This window comes from Brachypodium distachyon, chromosome 4 (assembly GCF_000005505.3).
Source record: "Brachypodium distachyon strain Bd21 chromosome 4, Brachypodium_distachyon_v3.0, whole genome shotgun sequence".
NCBI classification, from domain to species: Eukaryota; Viridiplantae; Streptophyta; class Magnoliopsida; order Poales; family Poaceae; genus Brachypodium; species Brachypodium distachyon.
In genome coordinates, this window is record NC_016134.3 from 28167688 (window position 1) to 28181675 (window position 13988).

Sequence of the window (13988 nt, forward strand, 5' to 3'; positions counted from 1 at the left end):
TGCATGTCCGCCGCCGCCGCACAAGCCGCAAAGAGGGACGAGCTCACCGCCAAGAGGGAGGCGGTCGGGGCATCACGGTGTGGGCGACGATGATCAAGAAGTAAGATGGCAAGCTCGAGATCCTCAAGGCGAATGTCGTGGCGAAGAAGAGACGGGAGGACTTGTTGATCTTGACATGCGACACCACCGGCATGGACGCCGAGGTAAAGGCATGGTACGACGGCCAGCGCAGGCTCATTTTGGCCGAAGCGAGAGCGCCGGTGTTGGTGCCTGCCCCAGCAGCAACGGCCACCTCTACTCCATCAGCGCCCTCACCACCCGAAACAGCAACTCTGGCCACTTCTACACCACCGGCGGGCTCGGACGTGACATCAGCGCCGGCGGAAAACGAAGGGGCCGAGTGATTTCACTTTTATTTAAGTTTGATGTTATTTTGATCGTCGAAACTTGTGATGAACTTGGGCGATTTGGTAATTTGGGCCGGCCTATGAAATGGCGGCAAAACTTTGTTTGAATTGTATTTTTTTGGGGGCCGACGTTTGGGGGGTACGGCTGGGTCGTGGATGGACCTCATACGAAGAGGTGCGCCGGCGCTCCCCCAAATGCCTAGCGTCGGACGCGAAATGGGGGGGCCGAGTGAAGACGGTATTACTAGCTACTAGAAAATGATTTGCGCCTGGCCGGTGGATTTTGGCACTATAAATAACAACGCTATTTGGTCATGTGAAGTTCCAACACGAGGCAAAAAATGTGCTGCGCATAACAGAGATAGACCGTGCATAGTCAAAACAGTTGGCTCATAGACCGTGTAAATATGCACATAATGCTGAATCGATCTGCACCAAGGTAGTGTTTGTACCGTAGCGGTCAATTAACGAACGGTAGGGTATGCGAGGAAGGAAATTGAAAGTGGCGACTATTTAAACAGTCTCAGCCGGCTGGCTGGCCGCCCTGACCGATGGAATTGACTTGAACATCCATATACATCCTCTCTGCCCGTCAAGGCGTCAAACATGTTTTCGTAATTCGTTTGCTATACCTCGATATGTAGGAGCAAATGGATATGAACAAGCATGTGTCCTGCTTCATTGCTTCGTTCCATTAATTCCGGCATTGGATAAAACAAGAAAACGTAGCAACGAGAACCAATCATAGTTTGGGTGGTCAGCCATTCAGATGTGCCGGCAGCCCAGCAGAGTTCGATTTTCAAATGTCGTATTTCAGTATATCATTTTATAAAATATATATATTTACCTATATACGGTTGGACTGCAACTGCGCAGCTCTTACATTTTAAGTCCAAAATCTTCTTTCGGGGGTTTATTTCATTTACCTTGTGATATATTTTTACCTTTCCCTGTTTCATTTTGAACCCTTTGTGGCGGTTAAGGCTTTGGTTATGGGACGGTATCTTCGATTCTCATCTATCGACGGCATATCTCGGTGTCCCTTGGTATGCGTTTACTGGGCACACAATTATGTTCTTTCTAAAACTTAAAAACTTAAATGCACAAACGAAAGGTAGCGATGGATTTTGCCATCAGCCATGTACCCCATATAATTCAGCCAAAAATCATTGATAATAATATAGCCTCCTAAGCCTAGATGTTCCACGTACAGATTAGATATTTCCATGTGTCCTTGTCCTTCTCCCAGTACCGACGTATTTGTTTCTTCGTACAAGTCGTATTATCGTTAATCCTGGTTGCACGTTTTCCGACTTGATTACTCAAACACATGTGTTCTTTCGTGCTCGGTTCCCGAACCGTAGCGAGCACAGAGCTCAATGGCACGGCACAGACGTGACTAACAATGTGTGGAATAAGCTCGGGCGCTGGCAGCTAAGGACGTGTGTTGCGTGGCTCAATTTGTCATGTTTGGTTAGGATCAAAAGTGGCTACTGACTTTTTTGACTTGATATTCTTAAACCGGTGTTTTTGTGGCTTATATAAGTAAAAAAAAACACGTTTAAGCCTAACCAAACAGGGTTTCTGTTTAATTGGACCACTCAGTTTTTTTCTTGTGTGTGCGAATTGGATCATCGTGATTCAAAATCTTGACTACTCCCACCTACCCCCCCACCCTAGTTACGAAAGATAGCTTCACTCACTGAATTTTTTTATCAAAAGTTATATCCGGTAATCCTGGTCCCTCGAAGAAGAAAAGTCTGATACCAAAAACCTTGGTTGTGACCTCTTGTAAGTTGTATCCCCCTCGTTAAGCTAACAAGCTCCAGTTACTCCAATTAGAACGATGCGGCAGCTGAGGACAGGGTAGAAATGCTGGAAGGCGTATTTATTTGAGGCGCTTGCACAACGTGCCAAATTATGCATGGTATTGCGACCCCGACCTCTCTTAAAGTCAGCCGGGGCCTCCCCCCTCCCTATTCCTTGTAGGACCCAATTAACCGCATCCAGGCTTCACAGCGATCAAACATGGCAACCATGCACTGTTGACTTGTATGCGGTCAAATTGTTTATGCTCCCAGCTTCCCGCTTCGTCAACCCCGCCATGCATGCACCATTGGAATTAATCATGGCCCATGCAAAATAAGCTACTCATTCTGACACATATTATTTCGATCCATATTATTTCGACAAGTAATACCGACCAGAGAAAGTACCATGGATATATGTACGTGTATATAAATAAGGGATATCCTACAAACTTTTACTCAAAACCCATATATGGTGACAACACGACAGAGGCACTCGTTGCAAATTAAGAAACAAAGCTATAGCTATCAACACGAGGTATAGTATACGGGAAATTAACAGCGCATATTGAAGCTTAGAGAGAGTAGAGGCATGGAGGTGCTGTACTCCGACGAGGCTCTGGCCGCCGTCGCGCCGATCGCCGTGTACTGGGCCTACTCCGGCGTGCACATGGCCATCGACCATGGGCGGCTGATGGAGAGGTACAGGCTCAGCACCAAGGAAGACGAAGACAGCAAGAACATGGTGTCCAAGCGAGACGTGTTGCTGAACGTCCTCTTCCAGCACTTCTTGCAGCTCCTCAGCGTCGCCTTGCTCACCATGGTAAGTAATTTAATTGCCTCGCCGGCTGGCCACCATAGCGGCCTCTGGTTAAACGACAAGTAACATTGATTCTCCATGTATGCATAGGTCGCGGGAGGATCATCCAACGCGGCGGCGGCGGCGACCACCTCCTCCTCGTCGTACCTAGGGGCGGCGTGTCGAGTGGCGGTGGCGGTGGTGGTGTTCGACGGGTACCGGTACGCGTGGCACCGGCTTGCGCACCGGAGCCGGTTCCTGTATAGGAAGCTGCACTCATGGCACCACCGCATTGTGGTTCCCTACGCCTACGGCACCATCTACGGGCACCCGCTGGAGGCGCTCATGGCGGACACCGTGGGCGTCTCGCTGGCGCTTTTTGTCTCCGGGTTGTCGCCACGTGCCACGGCCATGTTTCTCACGCTTTGTAATATCAAGGGCATCGACAACCACTGCGGCGTGTGCTTGATGCCCCGGTTCCTCCAACCCCTGTGGAACGGCGCTGCCTACCACGGCGTGCACCACATGCCCGGTGGGGTTAGACACAACTTCTCGGATCTGTTCTTTGTCACGTGGGACAAGCTCTTTGGGACGCAGATGCCCTATGCCGTGGAGGAGAGGCCAGGCGGCGGGGGGCTGAAGCTCCGACTTTTGCGGCCAAAACCGGTGCCTAAGACGCGTCTCGAACCGTCGGTGGAGAGTAGTGCTACTGCCTCCTCCTAAATAATTAAGACGCCTCATGAAACCATCCGTGAGGGTGTCTCGAAACTGTTTTGTTTTGCATGTATAATGATGTTAGTTTAGGGAAATAACTATGTAAATTTGCTACTAGCTTAATAAGCATATGTTTTCTAGTCATACATGTATCGTTGTGTAGCTGCACATGTGTGCCTAGCTAGTTCACTACATCTATGAACTCTTTTGAATAAAGTATTTCTTTGGTAAAAAAAACATGGTAATCATCGAAACGCGAAGTTTTTAGTGCGCCGCATGTCGTGTTACATACTGAGTACTTCCATTTTCTTTTCAAATGTTAAGCATGTCATATAAGGGCATTTCATATAAATGTTTGATAATAGCGTGTTCCACATCATTTAGATAAAACAACAAAACATATTATACAATATGTCATCTCTCTCAGTGACATATCTTATAATTAATGCCTAAATGAATACACCTAAACAACACTATTACAGAAAACCCCATCCATGATCCCCCTCTAGTGGCGGTTAAAACGGACCAAAAAACACACCGCCACTGGAGGCCTCTCGAGGCATCCACGAGCGCCACCAGTGGCGGTGAATATTGTTCCGAAACAAGTCACCGCCACTGGTGGTCCATCACCAGTGGCGGCGTTTTTCACCGCCACTGAAAATGGCCATGGAAACCCTAACAACCACCGGTGGCGGCCGTAAAAAAGACCCGTCACTGATAGGCCACTTGATACATGATGGTACTACTCAGTCTCAGTGACCTTCCCTGAACCCTTTAAGCACCGCCTGATCATTCGTTTAGTAGTCAACCGGAACGGGGAACACAGTGAACACCGAGTAGTAACCACCGGTAAGTGGAGCGGCGGAATCCTTTTTATGCTGGTCGGAACTCATGTAAACTAGCGAGGTGGGACTAAAGAGGGGAAACTGGTGGGAGAGCACTAGTGGCGGGTAACCTGAGGCCCGAAGCTGTTCGATCTCGCGCGTCTGTCTTGGACCAGCTGCAGCTCTACTCCTCACCGGTGGCAAAGCCCTGCCAAAATTGATGGCGGCGGCTCGAAGGTAGCTCTCCCCCCCCCCCCATCTCCTTCTTCTTTCTATCCCTTCTTCCTCCGCTTCTTCTTCTTCAATTTGGCCAAAAAGCCATTAATGGCGCGGTGGCCGGTGGTGGCAAATCCGGCCCTGATCTCTCTTCGGCGGCTCTCCCGGGCTGCCCCCGCTGTCTCTAGAGCTCCCCCTCACCCTAGTGAGGGCCCTCCCTCCCGGATCCCTCTCTCTCTCGCTTTAATTTTGCTTCGATGAGCTCCCTCTCTCTCTAGCTCTCTCTCTCTCTCTCTGCAGCCCTCTCTCTAGTTCTCTCTCTGGAGTCCATGGCCGCTGCTGCTTATGGGGGAGCTTAGCCCCTGGGGGGTAGCCCTAGGGTTAAGCTTAACCTCGGGACCGGTGTACGTGCGTGTTGAGCATATTAAATGTGTGTTGATACCGGCCTTCGTGCCGTGTATTTCTTATGTGATGTGATACCGGCCGTCGTGCCGATGTGGGCGGGGGTAATTTGTTTTGATGCAGGTATTGAATTTCGTAGTGCAAAATGCTATTTTTTAGCAAAGGTCATGCCGAAATTTTCCATTTTTGTCGATCAAGCTGATTTGTTTATTTTTTAAAAAAAATTGTGTTGTAGCTCGATGGGCCGTGCTTGGATGTACGAGAACAGGTTACGTGTTGAGTGGATAGAGCGGCTAAAGACTTTTGTCGCTGCCGGCGTGGAAGATATGCATAGGAAAAGGGGTGATAAGATGTGTTGTCCCTGTGTGAGATGTCGGAACAGCAAGCTGTACGAGCTAGAGAATGTCGAGATGCACTTGCTCATGCGAGGATTTGTGTCTGGTTATTCAAGGGGGACTTCTCACGGGGAGGATGGCATTGAAGTCGATGACGGCATTGAGATGGAAAACATGGAGTCTGGCGATCAGCCTGGTGAAGAAGCATACCGTGGCGAGGATCCAATACAGGACGTTCCAACCGGTAGGATGACTGAAATGCTGGACGATCAGCATGTGCAGAATCAGTTGGATGACCCCGAGGATGAGAGGGTGTCCCGTAAGTTCGAGAAGCTGAGGGAGGATGCCGAGACACCGTTATATGAAAATGGAGGCGTGGATAACAGTGTGCTAGAAGTAACGCTCGAGCTTTTGCGTATAAAGGCAAAATACAACATCGTGGACTCGGGATTCACGGAGATTCTGAGTTACTTACGTACGGTACTTCCTTCGGGCAACAAGTTGCCTAAGAGCACGTACGAGGCGAAGAAAGTTACATGCCCTCTCGGGTTAGAGGTCATCAGATATCATGCTTGTCCGCTGGACTGCATCATATATAAGGGCGAGTACAAAGACATGCACAGGTGTCCAGCATGCAAAACATCCTGATACAGGAAGAAAGACCCCAATCCTGACGGCGGCGAGGAAGAAGAATTGAAGCGTGGTGCGGCGGCAAAGATGGTCTGGTATCTCCCATGTGGCACCAGGCTGGAGCGTAGGTTCCAGAACGAGAAGGAGCGTCTGGTATCTGCCATCTACCACGACGCGACTCAAGCGGATATCGATCCTGAGGGCGTGTACCGCAACGATGATGGAGTCCTCAGACACCCCGCAGATGCGGCTCAATGGGGGACTCTGGACGGCGAATTCCCCGAGTTCGGCTCTGAGCCTAGGAACATCAGGTTCGGGATGAGTATGGACGGGATCAATCCGTTCGGAAACTTGAGCAGCAAACACAGCACATGGCCGGTGATCCTGTTCATATACAACCGCCCCACATGGCTTGTCATGAAGAGGAAGTACATCCACCTATCAATGCTCATACAAGGCCCTAAGCAGCCTGGAGCTGATCTGAACGTGTATCTGGAGCTGCTGAAGGATGAGCTCAAGGAGCTTTGGGAGAAGGGTCGAAAGGTTTGGGACGCTCATAAGAAGGAGGAGTTCACCCTTCGAGCAGCTCTCTTGACATGTGTGCATGACTACCCGGCGAACGGGAACTCATCGTGCCAGTCAACACATGGGTACAAAGCGTGCACAAAGTGCGGGGACGAGACAGAAGGGTTGTTCCTGCCAGAATCAAAAAATATTGTGTACATGGGACACCATAAGTGGCTGGAGATGAAGGATCCGTGGAGGGATGATAAGAAAAACTTCAACGGGAGGGCGGAGAGGCGGCACAAACCGAGGGAACTGACTGGACACGAAGTATACGAAATTGTCAGGGACCTCGAAGTCGTGGCCGGGAAAGCACAGCCGGCTGCTGGTCCAGATGGCGGCCTTACGTACAAGAGGAGGTCCGTGTTCTGGGACCTGCCTTACTGGAGGTTCTTACGAAACCGTCACACCATAGACGTCATGCATGTCGAGAAGAACGTGTGTGACAGCCGTTGGACTTGATGATGCACCACACGGACAAGTCAAAAGATGGACCAAAGGCACGGAAGGACCTGCAGTGGATGGGGATAAGGGAGAAGCTGTGGCCGATAGAGGAAGAGGTGCCACAGGAAAACAAGGATGGTGAACGCACGATATATACGCGATGCAAACCTTCATGTTACAGTCTGAGCAAAGCCGAGCTGCATAGAATGTGCGAGTGTCTCCATGGCATCAAAGTTCCATCGAACTAATCATCCATCATCAAGAAACTCGTTCACATGAAGAGCCACAAGCTGGTTGGCATGAAGTCTCATGACTGCCATGTGATTCTCACGCAACTACTTCCGGTTGCAATAAGAGGCTGCATGGAGCCATGGGTGACAGAGACGGTCATGAAGCTCTGTGATTTCTTCGACACGATCGGCCCGAAGTCCATCACGGTAGACCGTTGCCTGCAACTGAGGGATGCAAGGATACAGATATTGTGCGAATGTGAGATGTTCTTTCCCCTAACGTTCTTCGACATTATGGTCCATCTGATGGTCCACGTCGCCGATGAGATCTTATTGTTAGGGCCATCGTCCTGCACAACATGTTTGGGCCCGAATGATACAACGGGGTGCTGAAGCGATATGTTTGTAAGGGAGGGCGTCCCGAAGGAAGCATCATGGAAGGCTATCATGCAGAAGAGTGCGTTGAGTTTTGCACTGATTGGTTGGCGGACCACAAACCCATAGGGGTCCCTGAATCACGACATAAGGGGAAACTAAAAGGTGAAGGTGGGCTTGGCTAGAAGGATCTTGATGTGCATGCCCGCCAAAGAATGGACGACTTTATAAGAGCACACACAATGGTGCGGCAACTTACGCCAGAGGTCGAGCCGTTCATCAACATGCACATCGAAGAACTTCGAAACCTCAATCCTAACAGGAATGATGATTGGATCAAGCGAAAACACAATTCTACATTCGCCATGTGGCTCAAGGATCTTTGGTATCCAAGGGCTGCGGCGAATGAAGATGAGAAGATTGTCCAGAAGTTGTCACGGCTTCCCGACCGCAACGTCATGACATACCAGTCGTACGGAATGAATGGATATACGTACTACACCAAGGCTCAAGACCGTAAGAGTACGTACCAAAACAGTGGTATAGTGCTCGTAGCTGAGACAGGGACCGACAGCGAAGGCCAGACTGAAGCGTATTTCGGCGTGGTCGAAGAGATCTGGGAGCTTGACTACACCTTCACCACCATCTCCATGTTTCGCATCAGATGGGCACGCGATGTCAGGCATGAAGATCATAGGTTCACAACAATGATTCTGCCAAAAGAGGTTCCCCGTCATCAGGTGAACGTCAAAAGAATCTCGGCACTGCTTCAACCATGGCAGTTTGCTTCCAAATGCAAACAAATCTTCTTCATAGAAGACCCGATAGCGAAAAACCACGTAGTCATGAGGAGAGGTAAAAGGAGCATTGTTGGGGTCGACGGAGTAACTTCACAACAAGACTATGAAGGTTTACCCGATCCCATGACCAGGCAAGAAGAAGAGGTGGCAAGACGGACGATTCGAACAAAAAAGAAGTCAAAATTATCCACACAAGACGGGGCCTACGCCAGAAGCAACCACGATGAGGTCCAAACGTATAAGAGGAAAGAGAAGACAACAAAGAAAAAAAGACAAAATTGTCTAATAGTTCACTATTTGTGTAATTTTGATCAATTATGCTCGTCGATGATTTTCAATGTAATTTGAATTCTAACGAGGTTCGAATTTTAACTTGTTCAAATTTTAAAACAAATGCCGTAAATTTGTTCGCAATATTTTTCTACTATGAATGCATATTTTATTTGCTTGTTTCGATTTCGAAAAGAATTAAGAGATATGGATTTTTTTAAATCTTATTACATGTTATTTTCATTATAAAGGAGAAAAAAAAAGTTTTAAGTTCGGGCCCAGCCAGGCGAACCCGGGAGCAGCCTACTACCTACTAGGCCAGAGCAGACCTGGGCCCACGGGGCTGTAATCCGGGCCCACAAAGAACAATACAGGTACCGGGCCAGGCGAGGTGCACAAGAGACAGGCGAGAGGAATATTCGGAAACTGATGGGAGAAGGGAGGAAAGCCTTATATGTTGGTCGAATCGCTTGTAAACTAGCGAGGTGGGACTAAACTCCCACCTCGCCTCGCGCGGCAGCCCGTTGAAGGCCACCAGTGGCGGTGATTTCCTGAAAACCGCCACTGGAAGGGGTACCGCTGGCGGTGATTACAGGGAAACCCGCCACCAGAAGCGGGCACCCGTGGCGGTGATTTCCGTGAAACCCGCCACTGGTGCGTGCTACCAGAAAAGGAGGGAAAAAAGTTTTTTTAGCCCGCCCGGTCAACTAGGCTGTTTCGCGTTCGGGCCCAGGCAGGCGAGAACCCGGGAGGTGCCTACTACCTACTAGGCCAGAAGAGCACGGGCCCACAGGGCTATAATCCGAGACCACCAGTGCACACATAGGGTACCGGGCCCACAGGCCAGGTGAACGGGAGTGGACGAGAGAGCGACATTTGATTTTATTCGGAATCTGCAGTGGGAGGGGGAGAAAGCTATTTATACTGGTCGAAACGCCTGTAAACTAGCGAGGTCCTCGCGCGGCAGCCCGCAGAAGGCCACCAATGGCGGTGACGTCAGAGGAACCCGCCACTGGTGACTTAAAGCACAAGCGGCGGTGATTACAGGGAAACCCGCCACCGGAACTTGGCACCAGTGGCGGTGATTTTCCTGAAACCCGCCATTGGTGAATGCTACAGGACTTAGGAATTTCCCAAATCTTGCCCAACTCACCGGTGGCGGTGATTTTCCTGAAACCCGCCACTGGTAATGATCTCAGAATGCACTATTATAATCCTATTATATTCTCTGCGTTCCCAAAAAATATAGCAGTTATACTTTTAGGTGTATAATAATATTGTTTGTTCCCAATACAAGTTTTAGACATTAATGCATAGTATTTCATACAAATTTCTGTGATTATGTGTGGATTTGGTGCTAATTTAATTCCATTAAATTCAATTTTCATCAATATGAGCTGAAACTTGGCATGAGAACACCTCTCAGTCTAATGAAGCCACATGGAAAAATCAAACCCAAAGTTGTTATAATGATACAATTTGGATGTTGGCTTAGAAGATATCAGAGATATCTACCTAGATGATCCCGATATGGTATTCTATGGGCTTCATTTGAAATTTTGACACCAAACTTCATATATAGGCATATTGTTGTGTGAGAAGCCTCCATGCCAAATTTTCAGAGAGACACAGAATATAATAATAATATAATACTAGAGCCAAAATATTAACCAGTGGCGGGTATATACAATATCACCGCCACTGGTGCGTGGAACAGGAATGTGGTGAACCCTCACTCCTGTTCCAATTACCAGTGGCGGGGTTTTGATATACCCGCTACTGGTGGGTCACCAATGGCGGGTATCTAGAAATCCCCGCCACCGGTGGTCTCCTGTACCAATAACCCTAGGAGGGGTCACCCGTAGCAGGTATCCACAAAATACCCGCCACTGTTGATGTTCCCTATATATATTGCAGAGCCAGACTTAGCGAAAATTTTCGTATCCGAAGCGCGCGTCTTCTCGACCCGCAGCGCTTCCTCGACCTCCCCGACGGCGAAGCGCTGCCCAAATCTCGCGCCGCCGCCGCTGCCCTTCTCCCTCACCTCTCGTCCCCTCCCTCGCGCCTCCCTTGCCGCCGCCCTTCTCCTCGCCTCCTCGCCGAAACCCTAACCCTAGCCGCTGCTGCCGCCACTATGTCTTCGAAGGACCCGAGCGGGGGGTCGCAACGGACGACGAAGAGTGCGCCGCCGGATCTGGATCCGGCGGCTCCGCCTTGACGCCGCCGCCTCCACCGGGGGTGCGGCCGGGCCGCCTCGACGCCGCCGCCTCCACCGGCCGCCCCGACCTCGGCCCCGGCCGTCTCCGCCGCAACCCCGTCCACGACCCCGACTCCGACTCCGGCCCCGGCCCCGACGACCCTCGCCGTCGCGGCCCCGGCCCCGACCCCGGTACGCTATCTCTTTCTCTCTCTCTCTCTCCCTTGCTGTTAGGTTAGGTTAGGGTAGAATTTTTTAATTTCGAAGTTGAATCTTGTTGTTTAGCGTCCAATTAGGGTTTAATCTTGCTGTTTATGGTTAGTTGTAGTTAATTAGGGTTTAATCTAACTATTTAGGGTTTAAATATTGTTGTTTAGGGTTTAATATTGCTGTTTAGGGTTTAATATTGTTGTTTAGGGTTTAATATTGCTGTTTAGGATTTAAATCTTGTTGATTAGGGTTTAGTATTGCTGTTTATGGTTTCATATTGCCATTTAGGGTTTAAATCTTTATATTGCTGCTCTTGTTTAAATATTGTTGTTATTGCTGCTCTTGGTGCAAAGATGGATACATGCATGTGATCCCGACCATCGTGTCCGTTGATATGAGGAATGTGGGCCCGGCCAACGTGCCGGGTCGTTGAGAAGGGTCCGGCCATCGTGCCGAGGGGGTATATGTGGGTGGGAGTTTTTTTATGCAGGTATAAAATTCGGGTAGACTCATTTGTTGTTTTACAACAATGGTCATGCCAAAATTTACTTCTTTTACAGCATAGGTCATGCCAAATTTTTCCGTTTTTTTAAAATTACTTTTATAAGTGTTGGATAGGAACCTCAGGCTCGCATTGAAGAGGTGCCTGAGCAGCCACCCGTTGTGGAGGGAGAAGTCGAAGAAGAAGCGGGGACATCTTCCTCGGGCTCGGAAATTGCCATGAGCGATGGCTTCGAGCATAGCGAAGAAGGAGCCGAGGAGCAGGTGTTCCTTGAAGGAGCCGAGGAGCAGCTGTTCCTTGAAGGAGCAGCTAACGAGGAAGAAGCCCAGGGTGCGACGTCTCAGGCTACGGAGTTGACTACTCAGTCGAAGTCCAAGCGGGGGGCGAACAAGGTGCCGACAGAGTCGTGGGTCGTCACCAAGCTAAATAAAGAAAGCTACCCGGAGGAACCGGTGGAGGCTGCAAAAAGATTCTCGAACAAATGCAACGCCATCGTACGGGTACGCGCTCGGATCTATCAAAGATGGAGTGACGTCCCGAAAGCTGTGAAGCAGGACTGTTACGAGGAGGCATGGAAGTGGTTCGTGCCTGCCAATGATGAGATCAGGAGACGGTTGCACCAAGTCGTGAGGAAGGGCCAGAGCACGTGGCAATATAACTGCAGAAAGCTCATCGGCAAAGGCTGGAAGACAGTGGTTAACAAGTACTGGAAGGAGATCTCGGAGGAGGACTAGGAGAGGTTCAAGGTGTGGGTCAGGTCAGATGAATTCAAAGCCAGCCAAAAATGGTACAACAAGCTTCGTGAGAAAAGGCCCTTCGACCACCGCCTCGGCAGTCGTGGATGCCCCGGAAAGGAGAAGGTGTGGGCGAAGGAGGACGCCGCATTGGACCAAGCCGGTATACAGCCGAGGGTCCCAACTTTGCTTCGCGGTGAGCACTCCAGCAAATGGCTGCGGTCGTCCATGATCGCAAATCAGTGGGCGGGCCTGGAGCCTACGTCAGAGAAGCAAGAGGCTGCACTCATAAGGCCTCGTCCTGACATCATCTTTTATCGGTTGGGTTTCTTATACTCACATATAAGATTAACACCGAGCATGTTGTTTTTTGTATACAGGGTGCAATGGCAGAGTGGGAGTCGGTTGGCTCCCACTCGTCTATCAACCAACACTGGGATGATGCCATCAGCTACGCTCTGCAACGAAATGAGCACGGGGGCCATATGCGAGGTGTCGGTTCCGGGCCCTTTCGCAGGCAGGTGGTGAAAGAGCAAGGTTCCCGCAAACGTAGAAGAGCGTCCAGCAAAGAACAGAGCTCAGAGGAATTAGATGAGAAGATCCGGGTGTTGGCGAGGGTGGAGCTCAGGAAGCTCATGCGGCATGCAAGGGACCAGCGTGATGTCAACAACTTCATTGATCACGGTGTTTTCCCGCCGGCGCCCATCCAACCAACCCCACCCACACCGGATCCGTCCCCACTACCCAATAAGAGCACCTCATGCTCCGGCACCGAGTGCCAGCTTGACCCGCTTGGGCCACCCGACGAGAACCTCACTGTAAGCGTCTTCCCGCGCAGCGAAAAATAGTGAAATACAACTATCATGCTCCAATCTATTAATGATGTTGCCTTGTTTATCATGCGCAGAAGGGCGTCAAATGTCGGCTACACATGCCGACGGTGGGGAGGAATCCTCTGGGCGCGCGCGGGTTGCTGATGCCGTGTTCGGTCGTGGTGCACCACGTGACTCTGCGAGATGACATGGTCAGGGTGCAGGTGGACTCCGTGCTCAAGGGCTTCGAGGACGAACCGGTCCCTTATGCTCCGCACGAAGAGGCGACGACCCTAAGGGATTGCGTCAACTCCTACCTCATCTGGCGTAGGAGGTTTGTGGTCCTCGCTACGGAGCCTTCTCCGTCGCCCCGCCTCGGTCCGTCTCCACCCGCCCGGCGCTTGACGTCTCCGTCGCCGCTTGGTGCCTCACCCGGTCCTTTGGACTACGAGCCCACAGAATGAGACTTCTCACCTGTGGCGGAGTGTAGTATACATGCATAAAAGTGGCTAAATTGTGTGGAACACTTCTATTTGTGGCTCATCCTTTCAAACACTTTGTATACATGCATGTGACTTGAATGTTTAACTCGTGTGGAACTTTGTAATATATTTGCTGCTATTCTTTGTTTCTTTGGTGCTGTATACTGTGCTGTTGTATTCCTGCTATGTGCTGTATTCCTGCTATTTTTGTGCTACATGAATATTTATTTTTA

General features: G+C 50.1%; 1 protein-coding gene across 1 annotated transcript; it reads left to right on the forward strand.

Moving 5' to 3' along the window:
* Positions 1 to 2807: 2807 nt before the first annotated feature.
* LOC100824012 (sphinganine C4-monooxygenase 1) lies at positions 2808 to 3737 on the forward strand. The gene is made up of 3 exons (XM_010240949.1): positions 2808 to 3062; positions 3126 to 3346; positions 3500 to 3737. Exons 1-3 carry the CDS (start codon positions 2808 to 2810, stop codon positions 3735 to 3737), a joined length of 714 nt encoding a protein of 237 aa, XP_010239251.1.
* Positions 3738 to 13988: the final 10251 nt, after the last annotated feature.